The sequence below is a fragment of the Mustela nigripes genome, chromosome 8, assembly GCF_022355385.1.
Source record: "Mustela nigripes isolate SB6536 chromosome 8, MUSNIG.SB6536, whole genome shotgun sequence".
NCBI lineage: Eukaryota > Metazoa > Chordata > Mammalia > Carnivora > Mustelidae > Mustela > Mustela nigripes.
This window is the reverse complement of record NC_081564.1, coordinates 21,668,854-21,693,899: the sequence shown is the minus strand read 5'-3', so window position 1 is coordinate 21,693,899 and position 25,046 is coordinate 21,668,854. Positions and strand designations below refer to the sequence as shown.

Below are 25,046 nucleotides of genomic sequence, written 5' to 3'. Positions count from 1 at the left end.
CGGCAGGTTTTGAGAGACACAGCCGTGTAATGTTCTTTTTTGGACCAGCCTGCGCCTCCTTTTCTCTTAGCCCTGTTGGGGCAGGGAACTTACCTGGTGAATCACCTCCTCAGAATTTGGAATTGGGGCTCACAGAACCAGCAGTGTGTGTGTGCCTGCACCAGATGGGTTGGAAGCTTGGCATCTGGGGCTGCCCCCTTTCTTCTGCCCACCCCCCAGCCCCCCACCCCCGGACCTGCCCAGGCTCCTCCTCATCTGCCTGTGTCCTGAGACACTGTGTTCTGGAATGGCCTCAGACACATCCCAGGATGTTGACTGTGCCCACGTTTCCATGGACTGTGCTCCTTTGGCCTGACCCTCCGTGGGTCTCACGCTGCCTCGGTGTCCCACAGGGCCCTCACTCGACTTAGTCCAGACAGAACTCAGCACGTTTTCTCTCACACCTGGAGCCATGTGCAATCTTTACCTCGAAAACTGAACCTTCTCTCCTCCCCTCAGCCCCCAGGTAAGAAACTCCCCCAACCTCCATTCTGGCGTAACAAGGAACAGCTGCCCTTTTCTGACAACAGACTACAGGTAACCCATCCTAGTTCTACGAGGTACGTACTGCAAGTGTCCCCGGCTGACAGATGAGGAAGGAGGCACACAGGGCTGGGTCACCCGCCCGAGGCCATGTGGTAAGTGCTGTGCTGTCTCTCACTCGGGCCTCGCCTCCCTCCACAGCCAGGCCCTCTGCATCCCTCGCTGGACCTGTGTAGCTCCCGATTCGCCTCCTCCCCCTGCTCGACCTTACCCCACTCCAACTGTTTTTCCTAACTCAAGTAGGAAATCGTTCTAAACTGGGAATCTGATGTCACTCCTCTGCCAAACCCTTCAAAGGCTGCCTGTTTTACACTCCCGGGCCTCGGCGGATGAATGGTGGGAGCTGAGTCCCAGCGGGCCGGCTCTGGGTCTGGTGCCCTCAGCGGTGGCCCCGGCTCCCCTCGGAGCCTGTCTCCCCAACGGCAGGACAGGGGTGACGGGAGCCCTCGGTTGATTGTTAGGGTGTGTGCAGCACTGGCAGGAGCCTGCAGCTCACAGGTGGGGCTGCCAGCAGTGCTGCTGACGAGGAGGGGTGGGGAGGAACGGGTGCCCCGAGAGGCAGGAAGAAATCCACGTGGGATCATGCTGACAGAAGCATTTACATACATCCCTCACCGAATCCTCAGAGCCTTTTTGAGGGACAGACACGACGCCGTTTTACAGGAGGGGAAGCTGAGGCCGAGAAGTGGACTGATCCTCCCAAGGTCAATTCAGACCTAGGTCTTTCTGAGCGCAAAGTGCCTTCCTCTTGCCATGACCGGCCTCTGGTTCCGAGGTGTTCACTTGGAAATTCAACTCCTCCGACCTGACCTGCTTGAAGATCCACCATGGGTCAAAGCTATGAGGAGACCTGAGGAAAGCTGGAGACACTAGCAGGAAAAACTGTGCAAACAGTGAGGCCTGGACATTTAGCAAATATATCAGAAGAGCGCGCGGTCGGCCAGCACGTAACACCCCCCCTCGTCGCGGGGTCCTGGGAGCACCCCTACAAAAACGACATGCTAGGGCCCGTCGCTGTTTCTACAACAGTGAGAATATTTATTTTCTCCAGACAGTAAAAATAACATTTTTCTCTCCTTTGTAAAAGTACCATTACATTCCATTTTCTTAAATAACAAAATCCTAAAAATATATATTAAATTGTATACAGTGCGTCACACTTCATCTTATATTTTAAAATACATGATGTTTCTATTTTATTCTCAAAGTTGCATATTAAGAGCATATTTACAAATAAAGCCTTGTCATCCAAAGTCAAGATCCCTGCGGGCAGGTGAGTCTGGATGTGGCAGGTCTTGAAGCTGCGTGAACCCCAAGACGGCAGCTGTGCAGGAAGAGAAAGGGTCCCCCACTATGTGCCCCTGAAGACACATCCTTTCTGATGCAGATTTACCTCGGAGCTTCCTCCACACCCCACTTCTGCCTTGTTGAGTATATTCGACTTGGCAACACAGAAGCCTCTGAGATGGGCTCCCCTAGGGTCTGCAGGCAGCGGGGTGAGGCCCCATTGTCACCCCTGAGCTGTCCCAGCAGAGGCGGAGGCAGCTGCAGCTGGAAGGTTTGAGAAATACCCCGTGCCAGGGCTGCTAGGCTGAGAGACCCGGCCAGGAGGTAGAATAGTGAGGAAGGTAAACAAAGCCACCAGAGGAAACAATCAAAAGGTTAAAAGTTCTCAAGGTAGTAACAAAAGCAGACATCGAACATCAAACAGGAGATCCAAAACCCAAGAGGGTGGCAGTTGCCTGAGCTATGGGGTGGGGAGCTGGCCGGCCTCGGTTCAAGACCCGTGGTGGCCTCATCAGACAAGGGAGACAGGATCTCGGAGCCGTCCACTGCTAAGTGCTCGTGAAGGTAAGTGCCCAGGACGCCCAGGGCTTGGTGATGGCCACTGTGCCCGCTGGCGTGTCAGGATGGCCGGGTGGCAAGGTCAGGCCAGCTCCTGCCTTGGGCTGGCAATGGGGCGAGTGGGTGGGGCCGTATGGGCTTGGCCTGAGGGCCAGAACAGCTGTACTCGCTAGTGCTTTGATCTTTGTGGGTTTCTGGCTGATTGGAGTCTTGAGCCAGAGCCCACACTTCAGAAGTTACAGCAGCCCGGTCACCATGCTCACACCCATAGAGAGGCCTTGACCCTGTCCTGACAAGGGAGGGAGGAGACATGGTTACACCTTCTCTGTTCTGCAAGTGACTGGGTGCTCAGGGAAGAACACAAGGTGCCATGCACCTTCCAGAGGGGCCAAAGACACTGGGAAACGCAGCTAAGACCATGGTCCCAGCCTGCCGCAGGCATTTACCACAGAGGCAACAACATCAGCTGCCTGCAGCCCTCCCTTTCCTGGCGGCACAGGCTGAGAAGGCAAGGGCCTAGATTCTGCAGAGAAGGGGTGAGGAGGGCACCCAAGCCCAGAGGCATCACTTGCCGCAGCCTTGGTTCCCTCCATCACCTCAGGGTGAAGGCCTTGGGTAGGATGCTTTCAAAGTGGCAGGCCACAGTTGTCCCCAGAGTCCCTCCCCTTCTTCTTTCCTAATCTATGTGATCCGTGATGTCCTTTCAGGCTTTCCAGACTCTCCAAACCTCACTTCTCTCTAAAGTAGTTTCTTAAAAGACCAAGTGTGGGCTTCCTATGGTGCTCCCGGGAGGACACCTCACCTTCTCTGGGACAATGTATCCCTCAGATGTTTACTTAGCCACAGGGCACCCTCAAGGGGGTGTCAATGACAGGTTCTGAGCAGGGCCGAGGCAACACTGAGGCCAAGGTATCTGTGGGGGTTGGGCCTGGAACAATTTATGGCCTCTCCCCCAGGTCTGTCCTGAGGCCAGTTTGGTTTCCTGGGGCTGCTCCCTGGACAGTAAGCTGATGCTGGTGGCAGTGGGCTGTGCCAGGGCCAGCAGGAAGGAGGGCTCTGGGGCGTCACCAGCACTTCCGGGTCTCAGAACGGGTTGCTCCAGCTGCAGACTCAGACAACACCCTGCCTGTGTGAGGTGGGGAGTGGGGCACGAGATGCCCCAAAGGCCAATGGCCACAGGAAGCCCTAAGCGGCTGAACAACTGCTCCTGGGCCAGGTGACCCCCGTCCCAGGGCTAAATTCCATATTCCCTTTGTGCTGTGAATGGATCTATTCAGGGCACAGGGCCCTTTGTGACTGCACGCACCTGACACTTGGTTCAGAGGAGATTCCGCAACAGCCGGGAATAGCGTGAAGGGGAGACAGCACATGTCAGTGTATTTCCAGCCGTGTGGGACAGGCCTCTGTATGCAGACCCACGGCCGGTGGACAGCTGCTCCGGGGTAATCACCCTTTCCAGATCAAAGTGTGAAGATGGCATCGAGCGGCTCTGAGCCCGCAGCAGGCCTCACACGGTGGCTCGGGCAGCGCCCCTGCCCTCCCATGGACACGCTGTCCCACTGCCCCTCTCTTGTGCTCCTCTGCCTGCCAGCTCCCAGCATTTCCCCTGGTTGCCGGATGTCACCTCTCACTGCAGAACCCTCCCTGCTGGCCGCACACGGTCCTCTGGGTTTCTGGGAGCAGCCAGGTGCACACAGGTCGCCAGCATGGCAGAACCGCAGAGAAAGCCACAGCAGGCAGTAGCTGAGGGATCTGGGGGAGATAGGCAAAGTGCTCCAAGGCGGAAACCTGTGGTTTCCAAAGCCCAAGTGCCCAGGTGCCTCTGGGAGAGTCGTGCTCTGAGGAAGGCCCAGGACTGGCCTTCAGAGGCCCCAGCGGCTCTTCTCAGCTGCTGTTGACAAAGCCTACTTTGGCTGATGGGGACTTCTAAATGGGGGACAGCTCTCCCGACCAGCAGCCACTGCGGCTGTACCTCTCCATCTTGGGAGGCCTAAACTCAAGGGTCTCCAGTGCCCAAAACCTCCCTCTCTGCCCTCATGCCACTCTCTGAGACTCTCTTCCCCATCTGATGGGCAGGGCAGTGTGGGGCTAAGCAAAAGGGCCCTCCCGCTCCCCACTGAGCTATTCCAGGCCACACTGGGTCCCCATGACAAAGGGGAGGAGGGGACCACAGAGAGCGCAGGCCACGGTGGTTTGTCATCTTTTAAAATGAGTGATGCCTGCAGGGGGACTGCTAATACCCATGTCGCACCTAGTGCTGCCTCACGGCTAAGCCACAACCTTTATACTCCCTGTTCTGAACGGGGAGTTGGAGAATCACGGAGAGACAGGCCCAGCTCAGGTTCCATAGGATCATGAGATGCGAGGGGCAAGGCTGGGCAACCCCATATAATGAGGAGTCACTGAGCCTATAAAAGCTTTCAGGAAAGTCTGTTGTGTGGCTTGCTCTGCGATCACCAAGCTTTGGAAAGAAGCCCGTGTGTGGCAGGGTGCAGGCTTGATATGCTGGGGGGTCAATTCCCACGCTCTCCCAGATTAGAGGAGGCCCACCCTCATCCAGCACCCAGAGAGCAAAGCCCCAGAGTCAGCACAGAGCATGGGCCCTCTTTATGCTTTCGGGTGCTAATGCCCAGGAATCTAGGACCAGGCCAACCCCCAAGAGAACCTCAGAATCCTCCCATAAAGACCAGGAGAAAGTGAGCTGAGTGGACAAAATAGAAAACAAGCAAGCAAGACTCAGCATACACTACAACTACCCACCACCCTACAGTCATCTAGAAGGTACCTGAGCCCAGTGCCAGACACAACCATCTCTGCATTCTCATTCCCTGTCCTGACACCCCCATTCTAGATGAGAGAGAGAGAGAGAGCGAGCAGCACAGGGAGGGCCCAGACCCTGGGACTTTGGGTCTCTCTCTCCTAAGTGCAGAGACGGAGCAGGGGGAGTCCAGGCTAGGCCTGCCTCTGCAGCAGGACGTCCCTTCCCAGCCCGCAGGACGGCGCTCTTGCAGAGGTTGCCAGAGGCTGAGGGAGAGGCAGGGAGAGTCAGTCTGAGGAAACCACGGGTCCCCAGTGGCCTTGAGCTCGGAGGGACCTCGTGTCCTGGGCATGGAGTGGGGAGCTTTTAGTCACTCACAAGAGGATTACGGTCATCTTGTTGACTCTGACCCTTGAGCTTCTTCTTAAAGATGGAAATCGAAGTAGAGGGTTTATAAAAAATGCTCCAGATTTCCCCCGACGTCCCTGGTTGATGACAATCCCTAAGGTCCCCTGAGGCAGGAACACGATGGGATCTGTCAAGCAAAAACAACTTAGTATTTCAAGTAGGGTACAACAAAGATCTCCCAACAACCTTCCGTCTCCTGAGATACCTGTTCCTACGACACGGGGCATTCAGTGGGGCGAAGCCTCCGGAGAGGCCTAACAGATGCCCCTGGAGGTCTGAAGGGCTATCGCGGGAATGAAATGTGTCTGTGGGAGGGAAATGCCACGGCACACGGATTCCAGCTTTAGTATAACAAAGAACTTTCTTGCTGGAAGAGTTATTCAAATCTTCAAGCGGCTGGCCTAGAGATGATGAGTTTTCAAATCCCCCGCCCCCTTTTTTTAAATAGAAGAACTTTCTTCAAATGACATATACCTGGAAGTCCCCCTGATTAAAACAAGATAGAGCCAAAGTCTCTCTGCTTGAAGCAGGTCCTACCTTACTGCCAACATGTGTCCCAGCTCCCCCATGTCACCCCCCCCCCCCAAGGGCTGCCTGGCAGGGAAGCTGCAGAGGGACTCCAGTGTCACAGGGGCGTCAGACATGCGCTGTGGGGCCAAGGTGGGTGGCGAGGTACCGGGCCCCACAGACAGCCTCCTGCTTTCTTGCTGCATCTGAAGGGTTCCGCAGATGGTGTGACTTGTGACTTCAATAGACAGATATATATATGAAGCTCAGGCATGAGCTCAGGAATCATTAAAAAAGACCCTGTTTCCACTAAAAAATGCAAAGTGCAGTGTAGAAGGGCCTACAAGGCCTACAAAGCAAAGGAGGAGCAGGCATTTCACATATAAAAGTTCTGTGGCAGAGGGCAAGTGAGAGGGTCAGGAAAAAGGTGTATTTATAAGAGCAACATTCAGGAAAGGCCTTGAAATACAGAAAGCCTGTCTATCAATTATAGCCCAGTAAAACTGGGCGGGGGAGGGGGTGGGCAAAAGGAGTGGAGAGAGCCTGGACTGGGAGCCATAGGAAAGACAGAGTAGGGGTCGCGAAAAAAATCACAGCTCTTCTCTGGAAGGTCACAAACACCAGGAGCACAGACAACTGCTTCCGCTCCTGAAAGGCGGAACTGTTCCACCTGAGCAGCAAAGCAAGGGAAGGGAATATCTGTTTTCCCGCATCAGTCAGAATTGGAGGATGAAGCTTCTTCATTGTTCTTGCATAATTGTTAAGCAATCGCTAATAAAATGTTAGGATTCTCTTCCTAAGAATGTTTCCCAGTTTCTAGAAAGCATTAGGAAGTAGCCGAGGTAGTGTCTCAGAAATCTGCTCTAACATGACAATCCCTTTAAGGGGACAGCACAAGTCAAAAAATGGAAATTGTTGCTTTTTATGCCCAGGCTGTTTCAATCCTCCTTGAAATCATATCCTGTGAGCCAGGAGTGAACGCAGACCTCAGTGAGATTTGTCCAGTTGTACATTTCGCTCTACAGAGAATGAGGAACGCGTACTGCCTTGTACTGCCCGGAACTAAGGACTTTGGCATCATGTTCTGATACTACAGTCGTACTCAGACGAAGGAAGTGCAGTGATAGAGGAGTTCTGAGCCTTCCCTTCGTGGCACCGGGCAGCTTTCATACTCACTTGAATGTAATGTGCAGAAGTATCTTTGCTACGACAGCTGTGACCGTAAGGATGAGGAGAGTTGCCAGGCCATACACTGTCCATCCTGCAAGCACAGAAGATAGGACCTATCTGAGCTCCGTTCTCAGAAGGAGGTCTGTTGGAAGCCTCGAGTGACCACTTGAAGCTCAGAAATGCAGGTATGGCTAAAGAGCCCCCTGCAGGTGGGGGCTGCCATCAAAGGCAGCTGAGAGCTGGGTGGGCAAGGAGCCCAGGCCTTCTAGAGCATCCTCCTGGAGAGGAGCAGGCAGTGTGGTCCAAAGTGCATTCAGCTTGGGAGGTAAGAGGGGTGCTATATACTACGTCTCTACCAGTGGAATCACTGTACGATCACAGATGAGTTACATAAACTCTCTGGGCCTCAGCTTCCTTATCTGTGAAATCCTACCAGGATATAAAGCAAGCAACACAGAGCAAGCACTAGAGGGACTCTCCTCCCTGACCTAAGCGGGTCCTGCAGGGGAAAACCCTCGGCTAGATCTTCCCAGGCACGAAAGAGAAATATGGAAGTATGTAGCCCACCAAGTTAGCCAGCTTCAACCACAGACATCTCATCCCTCTCCCGCATGACTTTTCTTCTAGCTCTTGTCACTGTCTGACCTGTTGTTTTGCTTCTTGTCTGTCTCCTACAACTTACAAGCCACGGGAGGGAAGGGTATTGTTTGTTTGGTTCATTCTACAGTCCGGTGCCTACGATAGCACTTAAGTGCTCACATGTCTTCTGAATGAAGGAATGAATGAATGAATGAGCTCTTGCACCTGCCGGTGAATTGAGGGAGCTGCAACTCGGTCTAGAAAGACATCCTCAGAGTGGGAAAACCCTGGCTTAGCTGATTAATCACAACTTACAAAAGGCACACATGCTGGATCTTTGAACGTGAGCACCTTCTCCTAAGGACTAAGGAATCAAGCTAGTGAGAAAATGTCCCTCAATGGCCAGGACAGTCACAGAGCCAATACCCACAACCTGCCTGGGAAGAGAGCTCCTTCTCTAACTGCCAAGAGCACTGCCCTCAAGGCCCGTGGCTTCCACCCCCTTTGTTGGAGTCTGGGAACTGCTACCTGGGACGGTCTGGGGTGGGTGGCTGGGGCTGGTGGTGATGACGTAGAGGACTTTAGAGGACCGGGCTGCGCTGACGCTGAGGTTGGCCTGCTCCGTGATCACCTCGGCCAGCGTCTGGTTGGCAGTGGGCCTCTCCTGTGGCGCCTCTTCCTTGACGGCTGGAAGATCAAAGAAATTAAGATGGGGGAGAGCTGATGCCGACAACGGAGAAGTTCAGAGGCGGCGGCACTGGCTAGGAAGAGAAGGCATTTTTTCCTGATTTGTTTCTGTGTGTAGTTCTCTCACTGACCCCACTGGCCCCAAAGCAGAACCTGTCAGGCTCTGGCCCAGAAAGCCCCAGAAGGCAGGACATGTCAACTTCTAACCATTTGGTCTCTTCGAGGACACCTGAGCCTGCATTCTTGTTTTCCTTGTGCCTTTTCAGTTATGGTGCCCTCTGCCCAGAATGGCTCCTTTCTTCCTATCTACTGACCTAAATCCTACCTGTTCTCAAGACTGTCCCTCCCACCTGCGGGAAGGCCTCTTCCCTCTGACTTCTGTAGCACAGGCTGACTGAGCTCTTCTCAAGGCCCTCAGCATCCGGGAGAAAGACCAGGTCTCAGACGCCCTTGTTTCTCACGTGCCGGCAGAGAGCTGTGCCGGGCCCATGTTGAGCACACCAGAGGGCAGAGAGCGGGGCTCCACCTTACGAGGGGTGTTTTTTGTTGTTGTTGTTTTAAGGTATATTGGGTTTTTTTTTTTTTTGTCGTTTGTTTTCTTCTTTAAAGTTTATTTTTTTAAAGTAATCTCTACACCTCACTTGCAGCTCTAACTCATGACCGGATATGAAGAGCCTCATGCTGTTCCAACTGAGCCACCCAGGTGTCCCTGAGGAGGGTCCGGAGAAAGATGGGGAACTAGTCTTCTGGGATTGGCTGGGATGTCGAGAGGCAGAAGGATCGACCAAATGACCTTTCTAAAGCCTTCTAATTCTATCAGTCTCAGCTCTTCCTTTCAGTTCTTTCAACCCTGCCATGAAAACTGTCCTCAGAACAACTAACACAGGGAAACTGAGAGGTGTTACTCTTTTCTGTGAATGTACGCAAGTCTTGAAGCGGGAGGTGGGAAGATCTGCAAGCTGAGCCCATAGCCCCTGCCTCGAAGCCCCATCAAGACCCGCCCTGGTGCCTGCAGGTCACCACAGGGTGCCGGTGGAGCCCGAGGTGCAGCCTGGAGGGCCCTCAAGGAGGCTGGGAAGGGTTACCTTGGTATAAGACAGCAAATCCCTGGGCCTGATTGATGCGATCAGAGAAGAAGTACAAAATGACAAAATCCAGAGAGACGTTAAAGGACAGAGGTGGGCGGTTCCTCCCATTGAAACGGACCAGGACGCGGTGGGTGTAGCCGTCCAGCAGCTCCACCATGTCGGCAGAATCCCTGATGTCAAACAAGGTGAAGCTGAAGTGGATGTGAGAGGCTCCCGGCACCCGGATGGTCCAGTAGCAGACCCTGCCCGTGGCATAGGTGTCAGGAAAGTCAGGGGAATACACCACGGAGGTTGTAGCCGAGTAGTTCCCTCCGCAGGCGCCAACGAGAGCTGTGGGAGACAAAAGGACATAGGCCCTCAGTCTGGGGCACAATCACACGGCTCACTTTCCAACCTGCTATGAACAAAACTCTTCCTAACGAACATGATCCAGTTTGGTATGTTTTTCGTCTACAAAACCAGACTGTCTTATGTTTCAGAATCAAATCACAGAATGAATAGCTTAAATCCTGAACAAATGACTGTGGAGGCTTTTTTTTTTTTTTTTTTTTTTGCCCAGGAGACCTTAGAATTAGCACACAGCACAGTAGCTGTTCTGTGAGGGCAGACTCTCCGCTGAGCTGGGAGCCTGACATGGGGCTCCCTATGTGGGGGCCGGGCTGGAGTCAGAAGAGTCTGGTTCGGAACCAGCTGGGCTCTGTGACCCCAGGGGGTGCACCTTACTTCCAGAACTCTTGCCTCTCTCAGTTGGGAGGATGGAGAGGCTGCCACCTGTTCCCGTATCACACAGACGCGTGAGGACAGATGAGATGAAGCACATGTAAACACGGGGCCTCTTTGCAGAGAGACACCTGATGAGGTGAAGTCATAAAAAAGAGAAGGGCTTTCCAGCTGCTCGGGCATCCCCGAAACCTGGGGTGCAGTATTCACGCAAGGGTCCCCACACACACTGTGGCACAAGAAGTGACTCTCTGCCTGGGGGAAACGCTTGGTTCTCCTCACTCTGCATGAAGCACATTTGGCTGCTGTGGACTCCCCTTTTGGACTGGGGGTTTCTAGGACGGGGATACAACCCCTTCCCTGCATCTTAGCGAAGTGTGAACAAGATCCTGGAAATGAAAGTCCTTGAGGGGGAGTGCAGGACTGGGGTTTAAAAAGCAGGCTTTGGGGGTGCCTGGGTGGCTCAGTGGATTAAGCCTCTGCCTTTGGCTCGGGTCATGGTCTCAGGGTCCTGGGATCGAGCCCCGCATCGGGCTCTCTGCTCAGTGGGGAGCCTGCTTCCCCCCCCCCACTCCCCGTGCCTGTCTCTCTGTCTGCTTGTGATCTCTCTGTCAAATAAATAAATAAAATCTAAAAAAAAAAAAAAAAAAAAGCAGGCTTTGGGCAGACTTCCACTTCCCTTTGGTATGTTGAAAGCAGTAAGAGAATGCTGCTTCCATCCGAACAATGGGAAAAAGCTCAAAACTCTTCCTCAACCCATCAGAAGGCTGAAGTGTCAAGACAACCAAGCGTATTTAACTCTAAAAAGTGAAAAAGCCCCTCAGAGGAGAGTCAGGCCACACAAAGCGTTTCATCTTTCACAGAGCGAGAGGAAGAAGTGGCCACCAAAAAAGGCAGGAAGAAGAAAGGAGCTAAGAGGTTGAATGTGGGCCAGCCTCTCAGTCTAGAATGAGCAGGGGCCCCAGACACAGCAGGAGTCTACACCCACGTGCAAGCAGTTCTGTGCGTACCTCCACCCAGAACCCACAAGAATGACTGGGATCTAGGGCACCTGGGGGGCTCCGTCGCTGGTTAAGTGTCTGCCTTCGGCTCAGGTTGTGATCCCAGGGTCCTGGGATGGAGCCCCATGTCAGGCTCCCAGCTCAGCGGAGTGTCTGCTTCTCCCTCTCCCTCTTCCCACTGCTTGTGCTCTCCCTCTCTCTCTCTTTCTAATGAATGAATAAAATCTTTAAAAAAAAAAAAAAAAAGGAATGACTGGGATAGGGAAGGAGACCATAGAGACCCCCTGGGTGGCACTTGTACAGGATACGGCTGTTGGGGGACAAGTGTGAAACACTGCCTGCTTCTGGACCTTCCTCTCAAAAGAGCCAAAGGCCTCAAGTGGCTGTGGGAGGAGTAGCAAATCCTTTTGTCCGCAGGGCCATTGGAGGGTAGAAAGGGTAGAAGTAAAATCTGTTTGCCTCTGTGGAGGGAGCAGGAGACTCTTTCCTTTTTGCCAGAGTAGCCAGGCAGATCCACTGCTTTTTAGGGAAAAGCAGAGGCAAAAACCATCAGCCCCTGGTTGCCCTGAGCCCCCAGGTCCTGTACCAATGCAAAGGAGAGGTCTGAAGCCCGCTGGGAGGGGCGGGAAATTCCCTTTCTGGAGATACAAGGCAGTGTTTGACTGCAGGAGAAGGAGGGGGGTCTGTGGGAATGCTGGAAAGACCCCACGTCTGAGGCCCAGCAACGTCCTAACACAGAGGATGAGGCAGGAAGCCCAAGGAGCCCCCTCAGCTCACCAGGAGCACAGCACCAAGTAACAACAGTCGTCTACCACTGAGGGAGGGGAAAGAGTGCAGAGAAAGATCCCTTCTTTGGCGAAGGCACATAGGAGCTACTCAAAGCCGACAGTGGAATAGAAAAAAAAAAGAAAAAGAAAAACCATGGGCATCCCAGGCTCCACACTAAGCACAAGGTAACAGGAGCCTATTGCTGGAAGAATTTGAAGGCTGGTGTGCACCGAGGGTAAAGACAGAAACAATAACACCCAAACTCAGCCCATCTGATATAATGGCTCAGTCCTCACACTAAATGGGCCTGCCCATTTCCAGGTATAAATCTTATTTACTCAGTCTGTACTGTTCTTCTATACACAATGTATGGCGTTCAACAAAATATTAAAACACACACAGAACAAGCAAGCAAGGAAGCAGCAAAAAAAGAAAAAAAAATGCAGCAAAAAAAAGGGGACTCATGGTCAAGTGATAAGACAATCTGTAGGATCAGACTCAATAATGACGCAGATGTTAGAGCTAGTAGACAGGTGTCACATGGTTACTACAATAACGACATAATGGAAAAGATGGACAACATGCCTGTACAGATTAGAAATTCCAGCAGAGAGATGGAGACTAAAAGGAGTCAAATATAAATGCTAGAAATAAAACTATCAGAGATGAAGAATTTCTCTGATGGGCTTATAAATGGACTACACACAGCTGAGGAAAGAATCAATAAATTTGAAAATAGGTCAATAGAAATCATGCAAAATGAAACAAAGAGAAAAAAAAAGAAGCAGGTAAAAAAAAAAAAAGGAAAGAAAAAAGCTAAGAACAGAGCATCCAGTATCTGTGGGACGATATCAAGTGATCTAACCACTGGAGTTCTAGAAAGAGAAGAAAAAGAGAAGGGGGCAGAAGAAATATTTGAAGAGATAATGAATGGCTAAGAATGCTCTCAAGTTAACGAAAGGTGGTCTAAGAATCTCAGCAAATAGTAATCAAATAAGTTTAAAAACAAAAATTAGGGGTGCCTGGGTGGCTCAGTGGGTTAAGGCTCTGCCTCTGGCTCAGGTCATGATCCTAGGGTTCTGGGATCGAGTCCCACATCGGGTTCTCTGCTCGGCAGGGAGCCTGCTTCCCTTTCTCTCTCTGCCTGCCTCTCTGCCTACTTGTGATCTCTCTCCTTCTCTCTCTCGGTCAAATAAATAAAATCTAAAACATTAAAAAAATAAAAACAAAAATTAAAAAGCAAACAAAAAACACACCCAGACACATCAGAGTCAAATGTTGAAAACCAAAAACGAACATGAAATCCTGAAAACAGGCAGAAAGGAAAGATGATATACAGGGAACAAAGAGCAGATATTTCTAGACACTGTACAAGCTGTAAGTCAAAGGAGTGCTTTGAGATACTGAAATCTAAAAAAAAAAAAAAAAAAAACAACTTTCGGCATAGGATTCAATATCCAGCAGAAATGTTTTTCTACAATGAAGGTGAAATAAGGCTTTCTCATACAAAAGCTGAGAGAAGATGATGGCAAATAAGAACATGAAAAGGTGTTCAACATCACTGGTAATTATGGCCATGCAAATTAAAACCAGAATGAGTTACCACCATGCACCTGCTAGAATGGCTAATGCTAAAAGAAACCAGATTATACAAAGAGCAAGAGAGGATGTGGGGCAACCGGAAGTCTCACGTATTGTCTGTCAGAATGGAAAATCAGGGAGTCACTTTGGAAAACAGCTGGCAGTGTCCTATCGTAACAAATATGCACTTAGTACATGACCCTGAAATCCCAGGAGAAATGAAAGCACGTGGGACGCCTGGGTGGTTCAGTTGGTTAAGCAGCTGCCTTCGGCTCAGGTCATGATCCCAGCGTCCTGGGATTGAGTCCCACATCGGGCTCCTTGCCCTCCGCAGGGAGCCTGCTTCTCCCTCTGACTCTGCCTTCCACTCTGTCTGCCTATGCTCGCTCTCGCTCACTCTCTCTCTGACAAATAAATAAATAAAATCTTTAAAAAAAAAAAAGAAAGAAATGAAATGAAAGCACGTGTTCACACACATGCCTGTGCGTACAGGCTAAGGGCAGGTTCGGAGCATCTTGACCACAGACAGATCAATGCTTATCAACAGATAAATGGATGAACAAATTGTGACATATTTGTAGAAAGACATGCTTCTTAGCACTAAAAAGGAGCTGCGGAAACAATCATGGGTGAATCTCAAAAGCATTACTTGAAGTGAAAGGAGCCAGAACCAAATGGTTAAGTACTCTATGATTCCATTTATATGAGCTTCTTCAAAAGACAAAACTATACAGGTGGAAGACAGATCAGTGGTTGCTCAGGGCTGGGGGCAGAGAGAGGACTGACCACAGAGAGGACAAGAGATCTTCCTGAGGAGATGAAAACGTTCTGTATCTTGAGTGTGTGTGCATTCGTCAAATCTTGTCAAAGTGTTCAACTAGAAGGGTGATTTTTACCTTATCTAAATTAGACCTTGAAAAACCTACATTTTAATTTTTTTAAAAAGATTATTTATTTATTTATTTGACAGAGGGATAGAGAGAGAGCACAAGCAAGCAGAGCGGCAGGCAGAGGGAGAGAGAGAAGCAGGCTCTCCTCTGAGCAGGGAGCCCAATGGAGGACCCTAGAATCATGACCCAAGCTGAAGGCAGCTACCCAATCAACTGAGCCACGCAGGTGCCCCAAACATACATTTTTTTAAAAAGAAAAGCTGTAGAGAAAGATTCCCTACATAATCAACCTGACTTTCCCACACCCTAAGTGTGAATTTGAACAAGATAACTTCTGTACACCTCGGTTCCTCATCCATAAAATGAAAATAGTATGTTTCTTCCTTAGGGGTTTTATAAGAACTAAAAGGAGTTGATCTATGTAAATTGTGTAGGATAGGATCTGGCACATAGTGTAAGCTCAGTAAATATTAGCTAGACTATTATTATTATTTGTAAAGAATCAAGTGTTCAGGTTAAACTGGTATTTCACCAGCGAAGGCTGACCTTCACCTTAGAGCTTTTGATTTCCAGATGTGTGCCATGCAGACAGGAGATTCAGTTCGGTAATTTTGAAAGCAAACTCATGACTCTATGATAGATTATTAAAATTCAGTGATAATTCAACAGGAAACCTGAAATTTAGGAATATATGCAAGATCTTATTTTTGAAGGGGAGAGTAGCTTGCCACATACAACCTGGGCAGCCGGGGGCCCTAAATGGCCCTGGGCGAAACCTCCGGTGGCAGAAAGCCAGTGTCCTCCTGCCTTTAGCACCTCCATCCCATCTCAATATTAGCTCAGTCAGTTTCTTCAGGAACAGACTTCAGGCATCAGCGGGAACAGCTAGCCTCCCCCAGATGCAGCTGAGTGCTCTGCTTCCAGATGTGAACGATACTGGCATGTCTCAGCAAACAAACTCAAACCAAATGGGTCCCAGCCTTTTTTCTTTTTTAAAGATTTTATTTATTTATCTGACAGACAGAGATCACAAGTAGGCAGAGAGGCAGGCAGAGAGAGAGAGAGAGAGAGAGAGAGAGAGAAGCAGGCTCCCTGTGGAGCAGAGAGCCCGATGTGGGGCTCGATCCCAGGACCCTGAGATCATGACCCGAGCCGAAGGCAGCGGCCCAACCCACTGAGCCACCCAGGCGCCCCAAATGGGTCCCAGCCTTGAATCAGACTCCACTGGACTGGCACCCAGAAAAGCAGAAGAGATTATTATATTTCATCAGTTCTAAGGGGAACATTTTAATCTTTCAGACTGGACTGTGTCTGTCCATCAGTGCATGTCACTGTTTAGTTGGAAGTATTTTTCTCCTCAGTGATATGCACAGTGATGTTGCATCACATGACTGATGGCATCTGGGAGTCTATGAGGTACAATTACTAAGGCAATCCTAGCAGTCAGGTCCTATTGGACCCTAGGCTGTGTGTGTGTGTGTGTATATATATATATATATATATATCCATTAATCTCTTCTCTTCCGTAAAATATAAGTTCCATGGGAGAAGAATTTCCATCTGTGGGATCTTGGGCAAGCTACTGAACTTTTATGAACCTCTGTTGTCTCCTCAGGCAAATAAGGAAACAGTACCTGCTTCACGGTATTATAATGAAGGGAGAGAATGCACCGAAAGCAAATAGTACAATGCCCTAAAAACATTTACGGGCTCAGAGGAAGGTTGCAGAGGAAGACCAATCCCACATCTCATTTCTCCTTTCTGTGCCTAGAAGCTGAAAGGGGCCCAAGAGGCCCGCTGGGCAGTCTCTGTAATCTACTATTGATTCCAACCTCTCTGATCATTTATTTGGTTCTGTTAATTCAGTACGTTGAATTCTGGGGGCAGCACACGCTCTGAAGCTTCTGTCAGTGCCACACTGACACACAGCACACAGTCCACTTCACATCCTTCTGGAGCTCATGAGAGCTTGCTGGAAAACCAGCCACACTGCCTATGACAAATAACTTAATGTGGCAATAATGACTGAGCAGGTTTGTACCTTCCTTTGCAGGGCTGGGGGGTGGGGGAGGTCATTGGAGCGGGCTACTGTCAGGGGCCTCTGCCGGTCAGCAAGTCCAGGGCCTCTAGAGGCTGGAGCTTCTCCGAATGCCAACCTCCTCATTCCTCCTAAAGGAAGGGGAGCCAGAGAAGGCAGCTTCTGGATGGTTGCAGAAGGGGCCAGTTTCATGATAATCAGAGCCACTGGGCCCACCCTGTTCACATGCTTTTAGAGCATGAAATGGGACCCATTATCATGACCTGTCTATTCTTTTTTTTTTTTTTTAAAGATTTTATTTATTTATTTGACAGAGAGAAATCACAAGTAGAAAGAGAGGCAGGCAGAGAGAGAGAGAGAGAGGGAAGCAGGTTCCCTGCTGAGCAGAGAGCCCGATGTGGGACTCGATCCCAGGACCCTGAGATCATGACCTGAGCCGAAGGCAGCGGCTTAACCCACTGAGCCACCCAGGCGCCCTTTGAAAGGAATTCTGGCTACTGAAAACAGAGAAATAAAAATTGTGGCAAACCTGGGTTTGAGTTCTCAATTTGGCTCTTATTCACCTGGACGGATTATTTTCATCTTTTGAACCACACACAGTTTTCTTATCAACAGGGCTGTTCTGAGTATCAAATAATATAAAATAAATAAAAGCACCCAGCTTCCAGGCTAGCACACAGCAAGCACTCAACGGACAGCAGTTATTTTGATTATAATTAATTCATCGTACTGCACCTTTGTGTGAGGCCCAGTGCTATCTTCTAGATGTTATTTCCAGTACCAAAGATGATGCTTGGTACAGAACTGACTTTAAAGCAAATTATTTCCATCTGATACCTCTGGTATAGGCACTGCACTAAAAAAAACATCATTTTATCTGCCACACAGCAGACACTCCATAAAAATGTGCTAAATGAGTGCTTACCATATAAAAGTATTCTATTTTTTAACCATATAAAATCCACCATTTTAACAATTTTAAAAACGTATAGTTCAGTGGTATGTGTTATAGGCTCCATGAGGTATAACCACGGACATCCAGTTCTGGCCTCTGTTCATCACCCCAACAAGAAAACCCGTACCCACTAAGCAATAATTTCCCATCCCTCCCTTCTCCTCAGCCCTTGACGATCATTAATCTGTTTTCTGTCTGTATGGATTTGCCTATTCTGGACATTTCCTATAAATGGACTCATAAAATACGTGGCCTGCGTGTCTGGTTTCTGTCACTTAGCGTCATGTTTTCAAGGTTCAACCTTGTTGTAGCATGCATCATTATTTCATTGCTTTTTGTGGCTGAATAATATTCCATTGTACAGATATAACACATTTTGCCGATCCTTTCTTCCATCGATGGACTTTTGGGTTGGTGCCACTTTGGGTGCTATTACGAACAGTGTTGCTGTGAAGGTTCCTATACAAGTTTCTGTGGGAACATATGTTTTCAATTCTCTTGGGTCTGTATCTAGGAGTGGAATTGCTGGGTCATAAGGTAATTCTGCTTCACGTTTGAGAAACTGCCAGACTGTTTTCCAGAGCAGCTGTACCATTTAACATTTCCACTAGCAAATGTATGAGGGATCCAATTCCTCCATATGCTCACCAACATCTATTCTCCAGTCAAAAAAATTAACACTATGTTCTGTTTAAAGTAGAAAAACAGGTAGCGAACCCACACACCCTGCTTTCCTTTTCTTTACTGTCTAATCCCATGGCTTGTTGGCCGTGTGAGCCCTGGCAAGATATCTATCCTCTTCATGTCCTAGAACTCTCTTCTGTACAATGACAGTGATGATAATAATGCCTTCCTCAGATGGCTGCCAACAGGGCCTAATTTGTATAGATTGATAATTTATTTTAAGCCTTAATACACTTAATACACACTCAATGTTTTATTCCTTTCTTTTTTTCACTTAGGAGTAGACCAGGCAAATTTTAAGCTCCGCAAATATACTCTCCTGGGCTAGGGTGTCAAGGCAGAGGATCTTATAATAATAGACTTTGGAAGCGAAAACTTAAATAGAAGTGCAGGGCGTATTATCTACCAACCTTTCTTAAGCATCAGGCAAGTCTTAGTCTTTAGCTTAAACAGAGGTACTCAACTGAGCATTTGTCTTGACATAACAGAATATACAGGGAGCCACTGGCAGTCTCCAGCAGGCACACTCACCCAAAAGACCAACAGTTGACCACATGAGTTCTACTTGCCAATCCTTCCCCTGTCCTCTGCCCAAACAACACACTTCTGACGACATTTAAGCCATAACCTGCGAAAGGCTTAGGCTTTACAGCCACTGTATGTAGTAGCTGAAGTGTGTCCTCCAAAGGAGACGTGTTCCATGCCTGGTAGTTGTGAATGTGACCTTATTTAGAAATAGTGTCTTTATAGATGTCAACAAGTTAAATGAGGCCACACTAGATGAGAGTGGGCCCTAAATCTAATGACTAGAGTCCTTACAAGAAGATACAGAGAGACACAGAGGCACTGATGGACAGAGGGACAATGGCCATGTGAAGGAGGAGGCAGAGATTGCAGTGATGCAACTCCAAGCCAAGGAATGCCAAGGACTGACAGCAATGGCCAGAGGCTCGAACGAAGCAAAGTCTTCTTCCCTGGGGCCTTCAGAAGGAGCATGGATGGATGCTTCAGTGGAGCACTGACAACACCTCAATTTTGAACTTCTAGCCTCCCAAACTACGACAGAATACATTTCTGTTGCTTTAATGCTCCTGGCTTGTGATCATTTGTTATGAGAGCCCTAGGAAACTAACAAAGCATATGATATTTCTGCATGAACCTGGGCCACTTGGTCAGGTTGAGATGTCAAGAGTATATCTACTGTGTCCCAGTGACTAACAAAGACCTATGGACTCTGTAGTATATCTTAGTAACCTCAAGTCTTTCCTTTTGTCTGTCTCACTTGTGACAATCTACTTTCTACTCTTTCTACCAAAATCTGGTGCTATACTGGTACTATGGCTCTCCCAAAGTTTTACCATCACTGAGTGGGATGCAGGGGGTGGTGGTTATGAGGACGGATCAGATAGGCCAGTGATAAGAACACAGTGCAGGAGAGGTCAAGGCCCCAGATCCATACCCCATCTGCAGTGCACCCAGCCCCTAGCCAGCATCTCACAGATATGGTGGTCAGAGAGGAGGCTGGAAGCGTATGCTCTCTTCTCAGCTGCAAAACTAAATGCCAAGGAAAACATTAAAGGGCTTGGAAGTCAATTAAAACAAGAGAACCTTAAGGCTAATACTGAAGAGCTATACCAGTGTCTGTTAAGTTGCAGAGGTCGTCTTTTCTAGGCTGCCTAAGTATCCTGTGACAGGCCTCATCTCTTCAGAGCACATGGCACAACTAAATGCCTATCCTTCCTTCTGGAGGACAGGGCCCGAGTCTGCTAGGTCAGTGTTGCATCCCCAGGGTCTGGTCAGGGCCTGGCCTGCAGGAGGTGCTTGATAAGTATTGCTACATGAATGAATGAATGGGAGAGAGGAAGGCTGGTCTGGTTGTTTCTCTGGCACAAGCGTTCCTGGGTCTTGGGCAGCAACGGGCACAGGGCATACTCACTGTCAAAGAGGATGATCCTGCCGTCGCCGCCACAGGGCTGGGTGTGATCCCCGAAGCAGACGCTGTTGCACTCGGTGCTGGCTGCCTCCCCGTACTTCCAGTAATCAGGATTATTTCCACAGAAGCAAGCATAGCCGGACTCCATCCCGGCAAACTGTCATAGCAGAGAAACAGCACTGGGTAAGTGTCAGTCTGGGGTGTCAGCTGCCCTGAAGGAGCTTGGCAGGGTCAGCCCCCAGTTGGGTCCCTCTTCCTGGGGTTTCTGCCTTGCTCCCCTCCCTGGATGCTCGTTACACACTATCAGTAACCATGTTTCCCCTTCCGGCGAGCATACCTTTTACTGCCTGCACCTCTCTGTGTTTAAGTGAGTTTGAAGGCAGGCACTGGGGGGAAACCCACTAACTTGAAACATTAATAACATCGGCTCCACGTTTTATTGAATGTTTACTGTGTTCCAGGCGGTAGGTGCTTTATGGCTAGTCCCCACCACAAACTCATTACAGGCCCCATTAAAATTTTTCATTTTATTTATTACCATATGGTAGAACTATTTATATGGTATATAGTTCTATGCACTTCAACCCATGTTGACAACCACCCCTACGATCAGCCTGCAGCTCAGGCACATGGCCCCAATAACCTTCCTATCCTGAACCTGCTTTATAGTTCCCCCTCCATAAATAAACCTTCGCAACTACCTATCGCTTTGCTGTGACTACGGTTTTGTTTTTTCAAAAATATCACATGCTAAGACTGAATGTTTATGTTCCCTCAAAAGTCGTATGTTGAAATCTTAACTCCTAGTGTGAGGGCATGTGGACATGGAGCCTCTGGTGAATTAGGGCACTAGAACAGAGTCCTCATGAGTGGGATTAGTGCTCTGACAGAGGAGACCCCAGAGAGCTCCCTGGGCCCCTCTCTCACATGAGGACACAGCAAGATGGACATCTATGAACTAGGAGACATGCTCTCATTAAACACCCAATCTGCCAACAACCTTAATCTTATACTTCTCGCCTCCAGAACTGTGAGAAATAAACGTTTATTGACCCGATCTATGGTAAGTTTGTTACTGCAGGCAGAATGGACGAAGGCATCATTTAAATGGAATGATATAGCATGTAAGCTTTTGAGACTGGCTTTCCACTTAGTGCAATGTCTTTGAGATTTATCCAAAGTGGTGCATAGATCAATAGTTCACTTGTTTTTATGGCTGAGTAGTAAGTCCATTGCACAGATATACCACTATTTGTTAATCCACTGGGTTGTTTCTAGTTATTTATGATTATGGATAGAGTTGCTATAAACATTGGTGTATAGTTTTGTGTGTGCATAAGCTTTCATTTCTCCAGAGTAAATAACTGGGAATGGGGATGCTGGGTTATAAGGTAAGTTTATGGTTATAAGAAACCACCAAACTGTTTTCCAGTGACTGTACCATTTTACATTCAAAACAATGTATGAGTCCCAGGTGTTCCATATCCTTGTCAACACACATTATTGTCAGTATATTTTATTTTAGCCATTCTAAGAGGTATGTAGTGGTATCTCATGATCGGTTTCATTTGCATTACCCTAGTGGTTAATGATACCGAATGTCTCCTCATGTGCTTATTTGTCATCTGTTTAACCTCTTTGGTGAAGTATCAAGTCATTTGCCCATTTTTTAAATTTTGAGGTATTTTTAAAAAGAGTTTATTTGTTTATTAGAGAGAGAGTGAGAGAGAGCGTGAGAGGGGAGAAACAGACTCCCTGCAGAGCTGGAAGCCTGCTGTGGACTTGATTGGGGACTCTGGGATCATGACTTGAGCCGAAGGCAGTCACTTAACCAACTGAGCCACCCAGGTGCCCCATTTTTCAAATTAAAAAAAAAATTTTTTTTAACTACTGAGTTTTTAGTTTTTGTATGCAATCTGCAAGTAAGTCCTTTGCTGCATATGCAATTGCAAATATCCTCTTCTAGGTTATGGCCTGTCTTTTCATTCTTTTTTTTTTTTTTTAAAGATTTTATTTATTTATTTGACAGACAGAGATCACAAGTAGGGAGAGAGGCAGGCAGAGAGAGAGGAGGAAGCAGGCTCCCTGCCGAGCAGAGAGCCTGATGTGGGGCTCGATCCCAGAACCCTGGAATCATGACCTGAGCCGAAGGCAGAGGCTTTAACCCACTGAGCCACCCAGGCACCCCCCTGTCTTTTCATTCTTTAAAAAAATGTCTTTCAGAGAGCAAAAGTTTTAAATTTTGATGAAGTTCATTTACTATTTCTTTTATGGATCATGCTTTTGATATTACTTACACCTAAGTACTTTCTATGTAAACCCAGGTATACCTTGGTCACAAAGATTTTCTCCCATTCTTGTCCTCTAAAAGTTTTATAGTTTTACATTCTAGTTAGACCCAAGATCCATTTTGAGTTGTGCATGTAGTCTTTTGTGTTTGATTTCTTCCAATTAGCATAATGTTTTGGCCATTCATCCATGTTGTTGTGTTTATCAGTACGTTTTACTGTATCTTCTTCCTGTTGCTGAGTTGTGTTCAAAACTATGGATGTGGGGGGACCTGGGTGGCTTCAGCCCAGGTCATGATCTTGGAGTCCTGGGATCCAGCCCTACATCAGGCTCCTTGCTCAGCGGGAGTCTGCTTCTCCCTCGCCAGCAACCCCTGCTTGTGCTCGCACTCTCTCTCTCTGTCAAATAAATAAATAAAATCTTTGAAAAAAAAAAAAGCGTGTCTATAGCACAATGTATTTATTTTTTCATCAGTTAATGGACACTGAGTTATTTACAGTTTGGGACTATTCTTTTTTTTATTTTTAAAGATTTTATTTATTTGACAGAGAGAGATCACAAGTAGGCAGAGAGGCAGGCATAGAGAGAGAGAGGAGGAAGCAGGCTCCCTGCCGAGCAGAGAGCCCGATGCGGGACTTGATCCCAGGACCCTGAGATCATGACCCGAGCCGAAGGCAGCGGCTTAACCCACTAAGCCACCCAGGCGCCCAGTTTAGGATTATTCTGAATAATGCTGCTATGAATACACGCGCATACATTTTTGTGCGAACATACATTTTCAAATCTCTTAGGTATATATGCAAGAGTGGAATTGCTGGCTTAAAAGGTTACGTTTAACTTTTTGAGAAACTGCCAAACTGTTTTCCACGGCAGCTGTCTTAGCTGGTCCTTAGCACTATTTTACATTTCTACCAGCAAAGGATGAGGATTCCAATTTCTCCACATCTTCACTAATGCTTATTTTATCTTTAAAAAAAATTTTTTTTTTACCTATAGCCATGGGTTATTTATTGTTGTGGTTTCTCATTATGGTTTTGATTTGCGTTTCCCTCAAGACTAATAATATAAGCATATTTCCATGTGCTTATTGGCCATTTGTGTATCTTTTATAGAGAAATGTCTATTCAACCCATTTGCCTATTTTTTACTTCAGTTGTCCTTTTATTGTCAAGTTGTAAGAGATCTTTATAGATTCTGGACATTAAATCCTTATTCAGATATAGGATTCATAAATATTTTCTCCTATTCTGTGAGTTATTTTTTCATTTTCTTCGTAGTGTCCCTGACACACAAAAGTTGAAAATTTATTTACTGGGTTGATGGGTAGTAAGTTTTGGCCCACGTACCACTGTTTGCTAACCCTGATATATGCAATTATTCTTATGCCAATACCACTCTCTTGATTACTATAGCTTTACGGAAAGTCTTGAGATCAAGCAGGATGAGTCCTCCAGAGTTGATCTTTTTCAGAATTATTTTGGTTATTCTAGGTTCTCTGCTTTTCCATGTAACATTTAAGGATCCACTTAACAATTTAAAAAAAACAACTATCATTTTTTGATTGGGATTGCATTGAATCCATACATCAATCTGGGAAAAGCTGACATTTTAACAATATGAAGTCTTCCAATCCATGAACAATGTCTGCATTTTAAAAAAAGATTTATTTATTTGAGAGCGAAAGAGAGAGAGAGTGAGTGGTGGGGAGGGACAGAGAGAGAGAGAGAGAAAATCTCCAGTAGACTCCCTGGTGAGTGAGGAGCCAGACGACCCCAAGATCATGACCTGAACCAAAATCAAGAGCTGGACACTTAACTGACTGAGCCACCCAGGCACCCCACAATGTCTGTATTTCTACTTATTTAGATCTTAATTTTCTCTTGCGATGTTATACATTATTTGGGATATAGGTCCCAAATATGGGATATCCTTTGTTAATTCTGAGATTATTTATGCTGCTGTAAATGGAATTTTAAAATTTTATTTTCCAATTGTTCACTGCTAGTATGTAGAAATGCAACTGATTTTGTATATGACCTTATAACATGTAACCCTGATAAATTTACTTATTATTTTTTAATAGCTTTTATGTAGAATTGTCTACATACCTGACCATGTTGTCCATAAATTAAGAAAAAAATTTTCTCCTTTCCAACCTACATGGCTTTCTTTTTCTTGCTTTATTTCATTAGCGAGGATCTCAAGTACAGTGCTGAATAGAAGAGGTGAGATTGGGCATCATTGTTTGTGCCTAATTTTAAGCAGAAAGAACTGAACTTTCCACTATTGAATAAATATGACATTAGCTTTAGATTTTTTGATAGTTGCTCTTTCTTTTTAAAGATTTATTTTATTTATTTTAGAGGGGGAGAGGGACAGAAGGAGATAGATGGAATCCTACGCAGGTGCGTATATGAGCAGTGGGGAGGGGTAGAGGGGAAGGAAGAGGAAGGCTCCCTTTTGAGCTCCATCTCCTGAGATGGAGCCTGGGACCATGGGACCATGGACCCAGGACCCTGGGACCATGACCTGAGCCAAAGGGGGACGCTTAGCCATCTGAGCC

The 25,046-nt window shown here is 47.7% G+C and overlaps 1 protein-coding gene across 2 annotated transcripts in view; it reads right to left on the bottom strand.

The window, feature by feature from the left end:
• Positions 1-1,596: 1,596 nt before the first annotated feature.
• KREMEN1 (kringle containing transmembrane protein 1) overlaps positions 1,597-25,046 on the bottom strand; it is a 67,343-nt gene continuing 43,893 nt past the window's right edge. The window contains exons 5-9 of one of the 2 annotated variants that reach the window (XM_059408742.1): positions 20,198-20,351; positions 9,622-9,954; positions 8,375-8,536; positions 7,277-7,361; positions 1,597-5,720 (exon numbers count right to left, since the gene is read on the bottom strand). In XM_059408742.1, coding sequence (XP_059264725.1) covers positions 5,552-5,720; positions 7,277-7,361; positions 8,375-8,536; positions 9,622-9,954; positions 20,198-20,351 — 903 coding nt within the window. In that variant the 3' untranslated portion in view covers positions 1,597-5,551. The remainder of the gene's footprint in view (positions 5,721-7,276; positions 7,362-8,374; positions 8,537-9,621; positions 9,955-20,197; positions 20,352-25,046) is intronic. The other variant, XM_059408743.1, reaches the window with a different exon arrangement.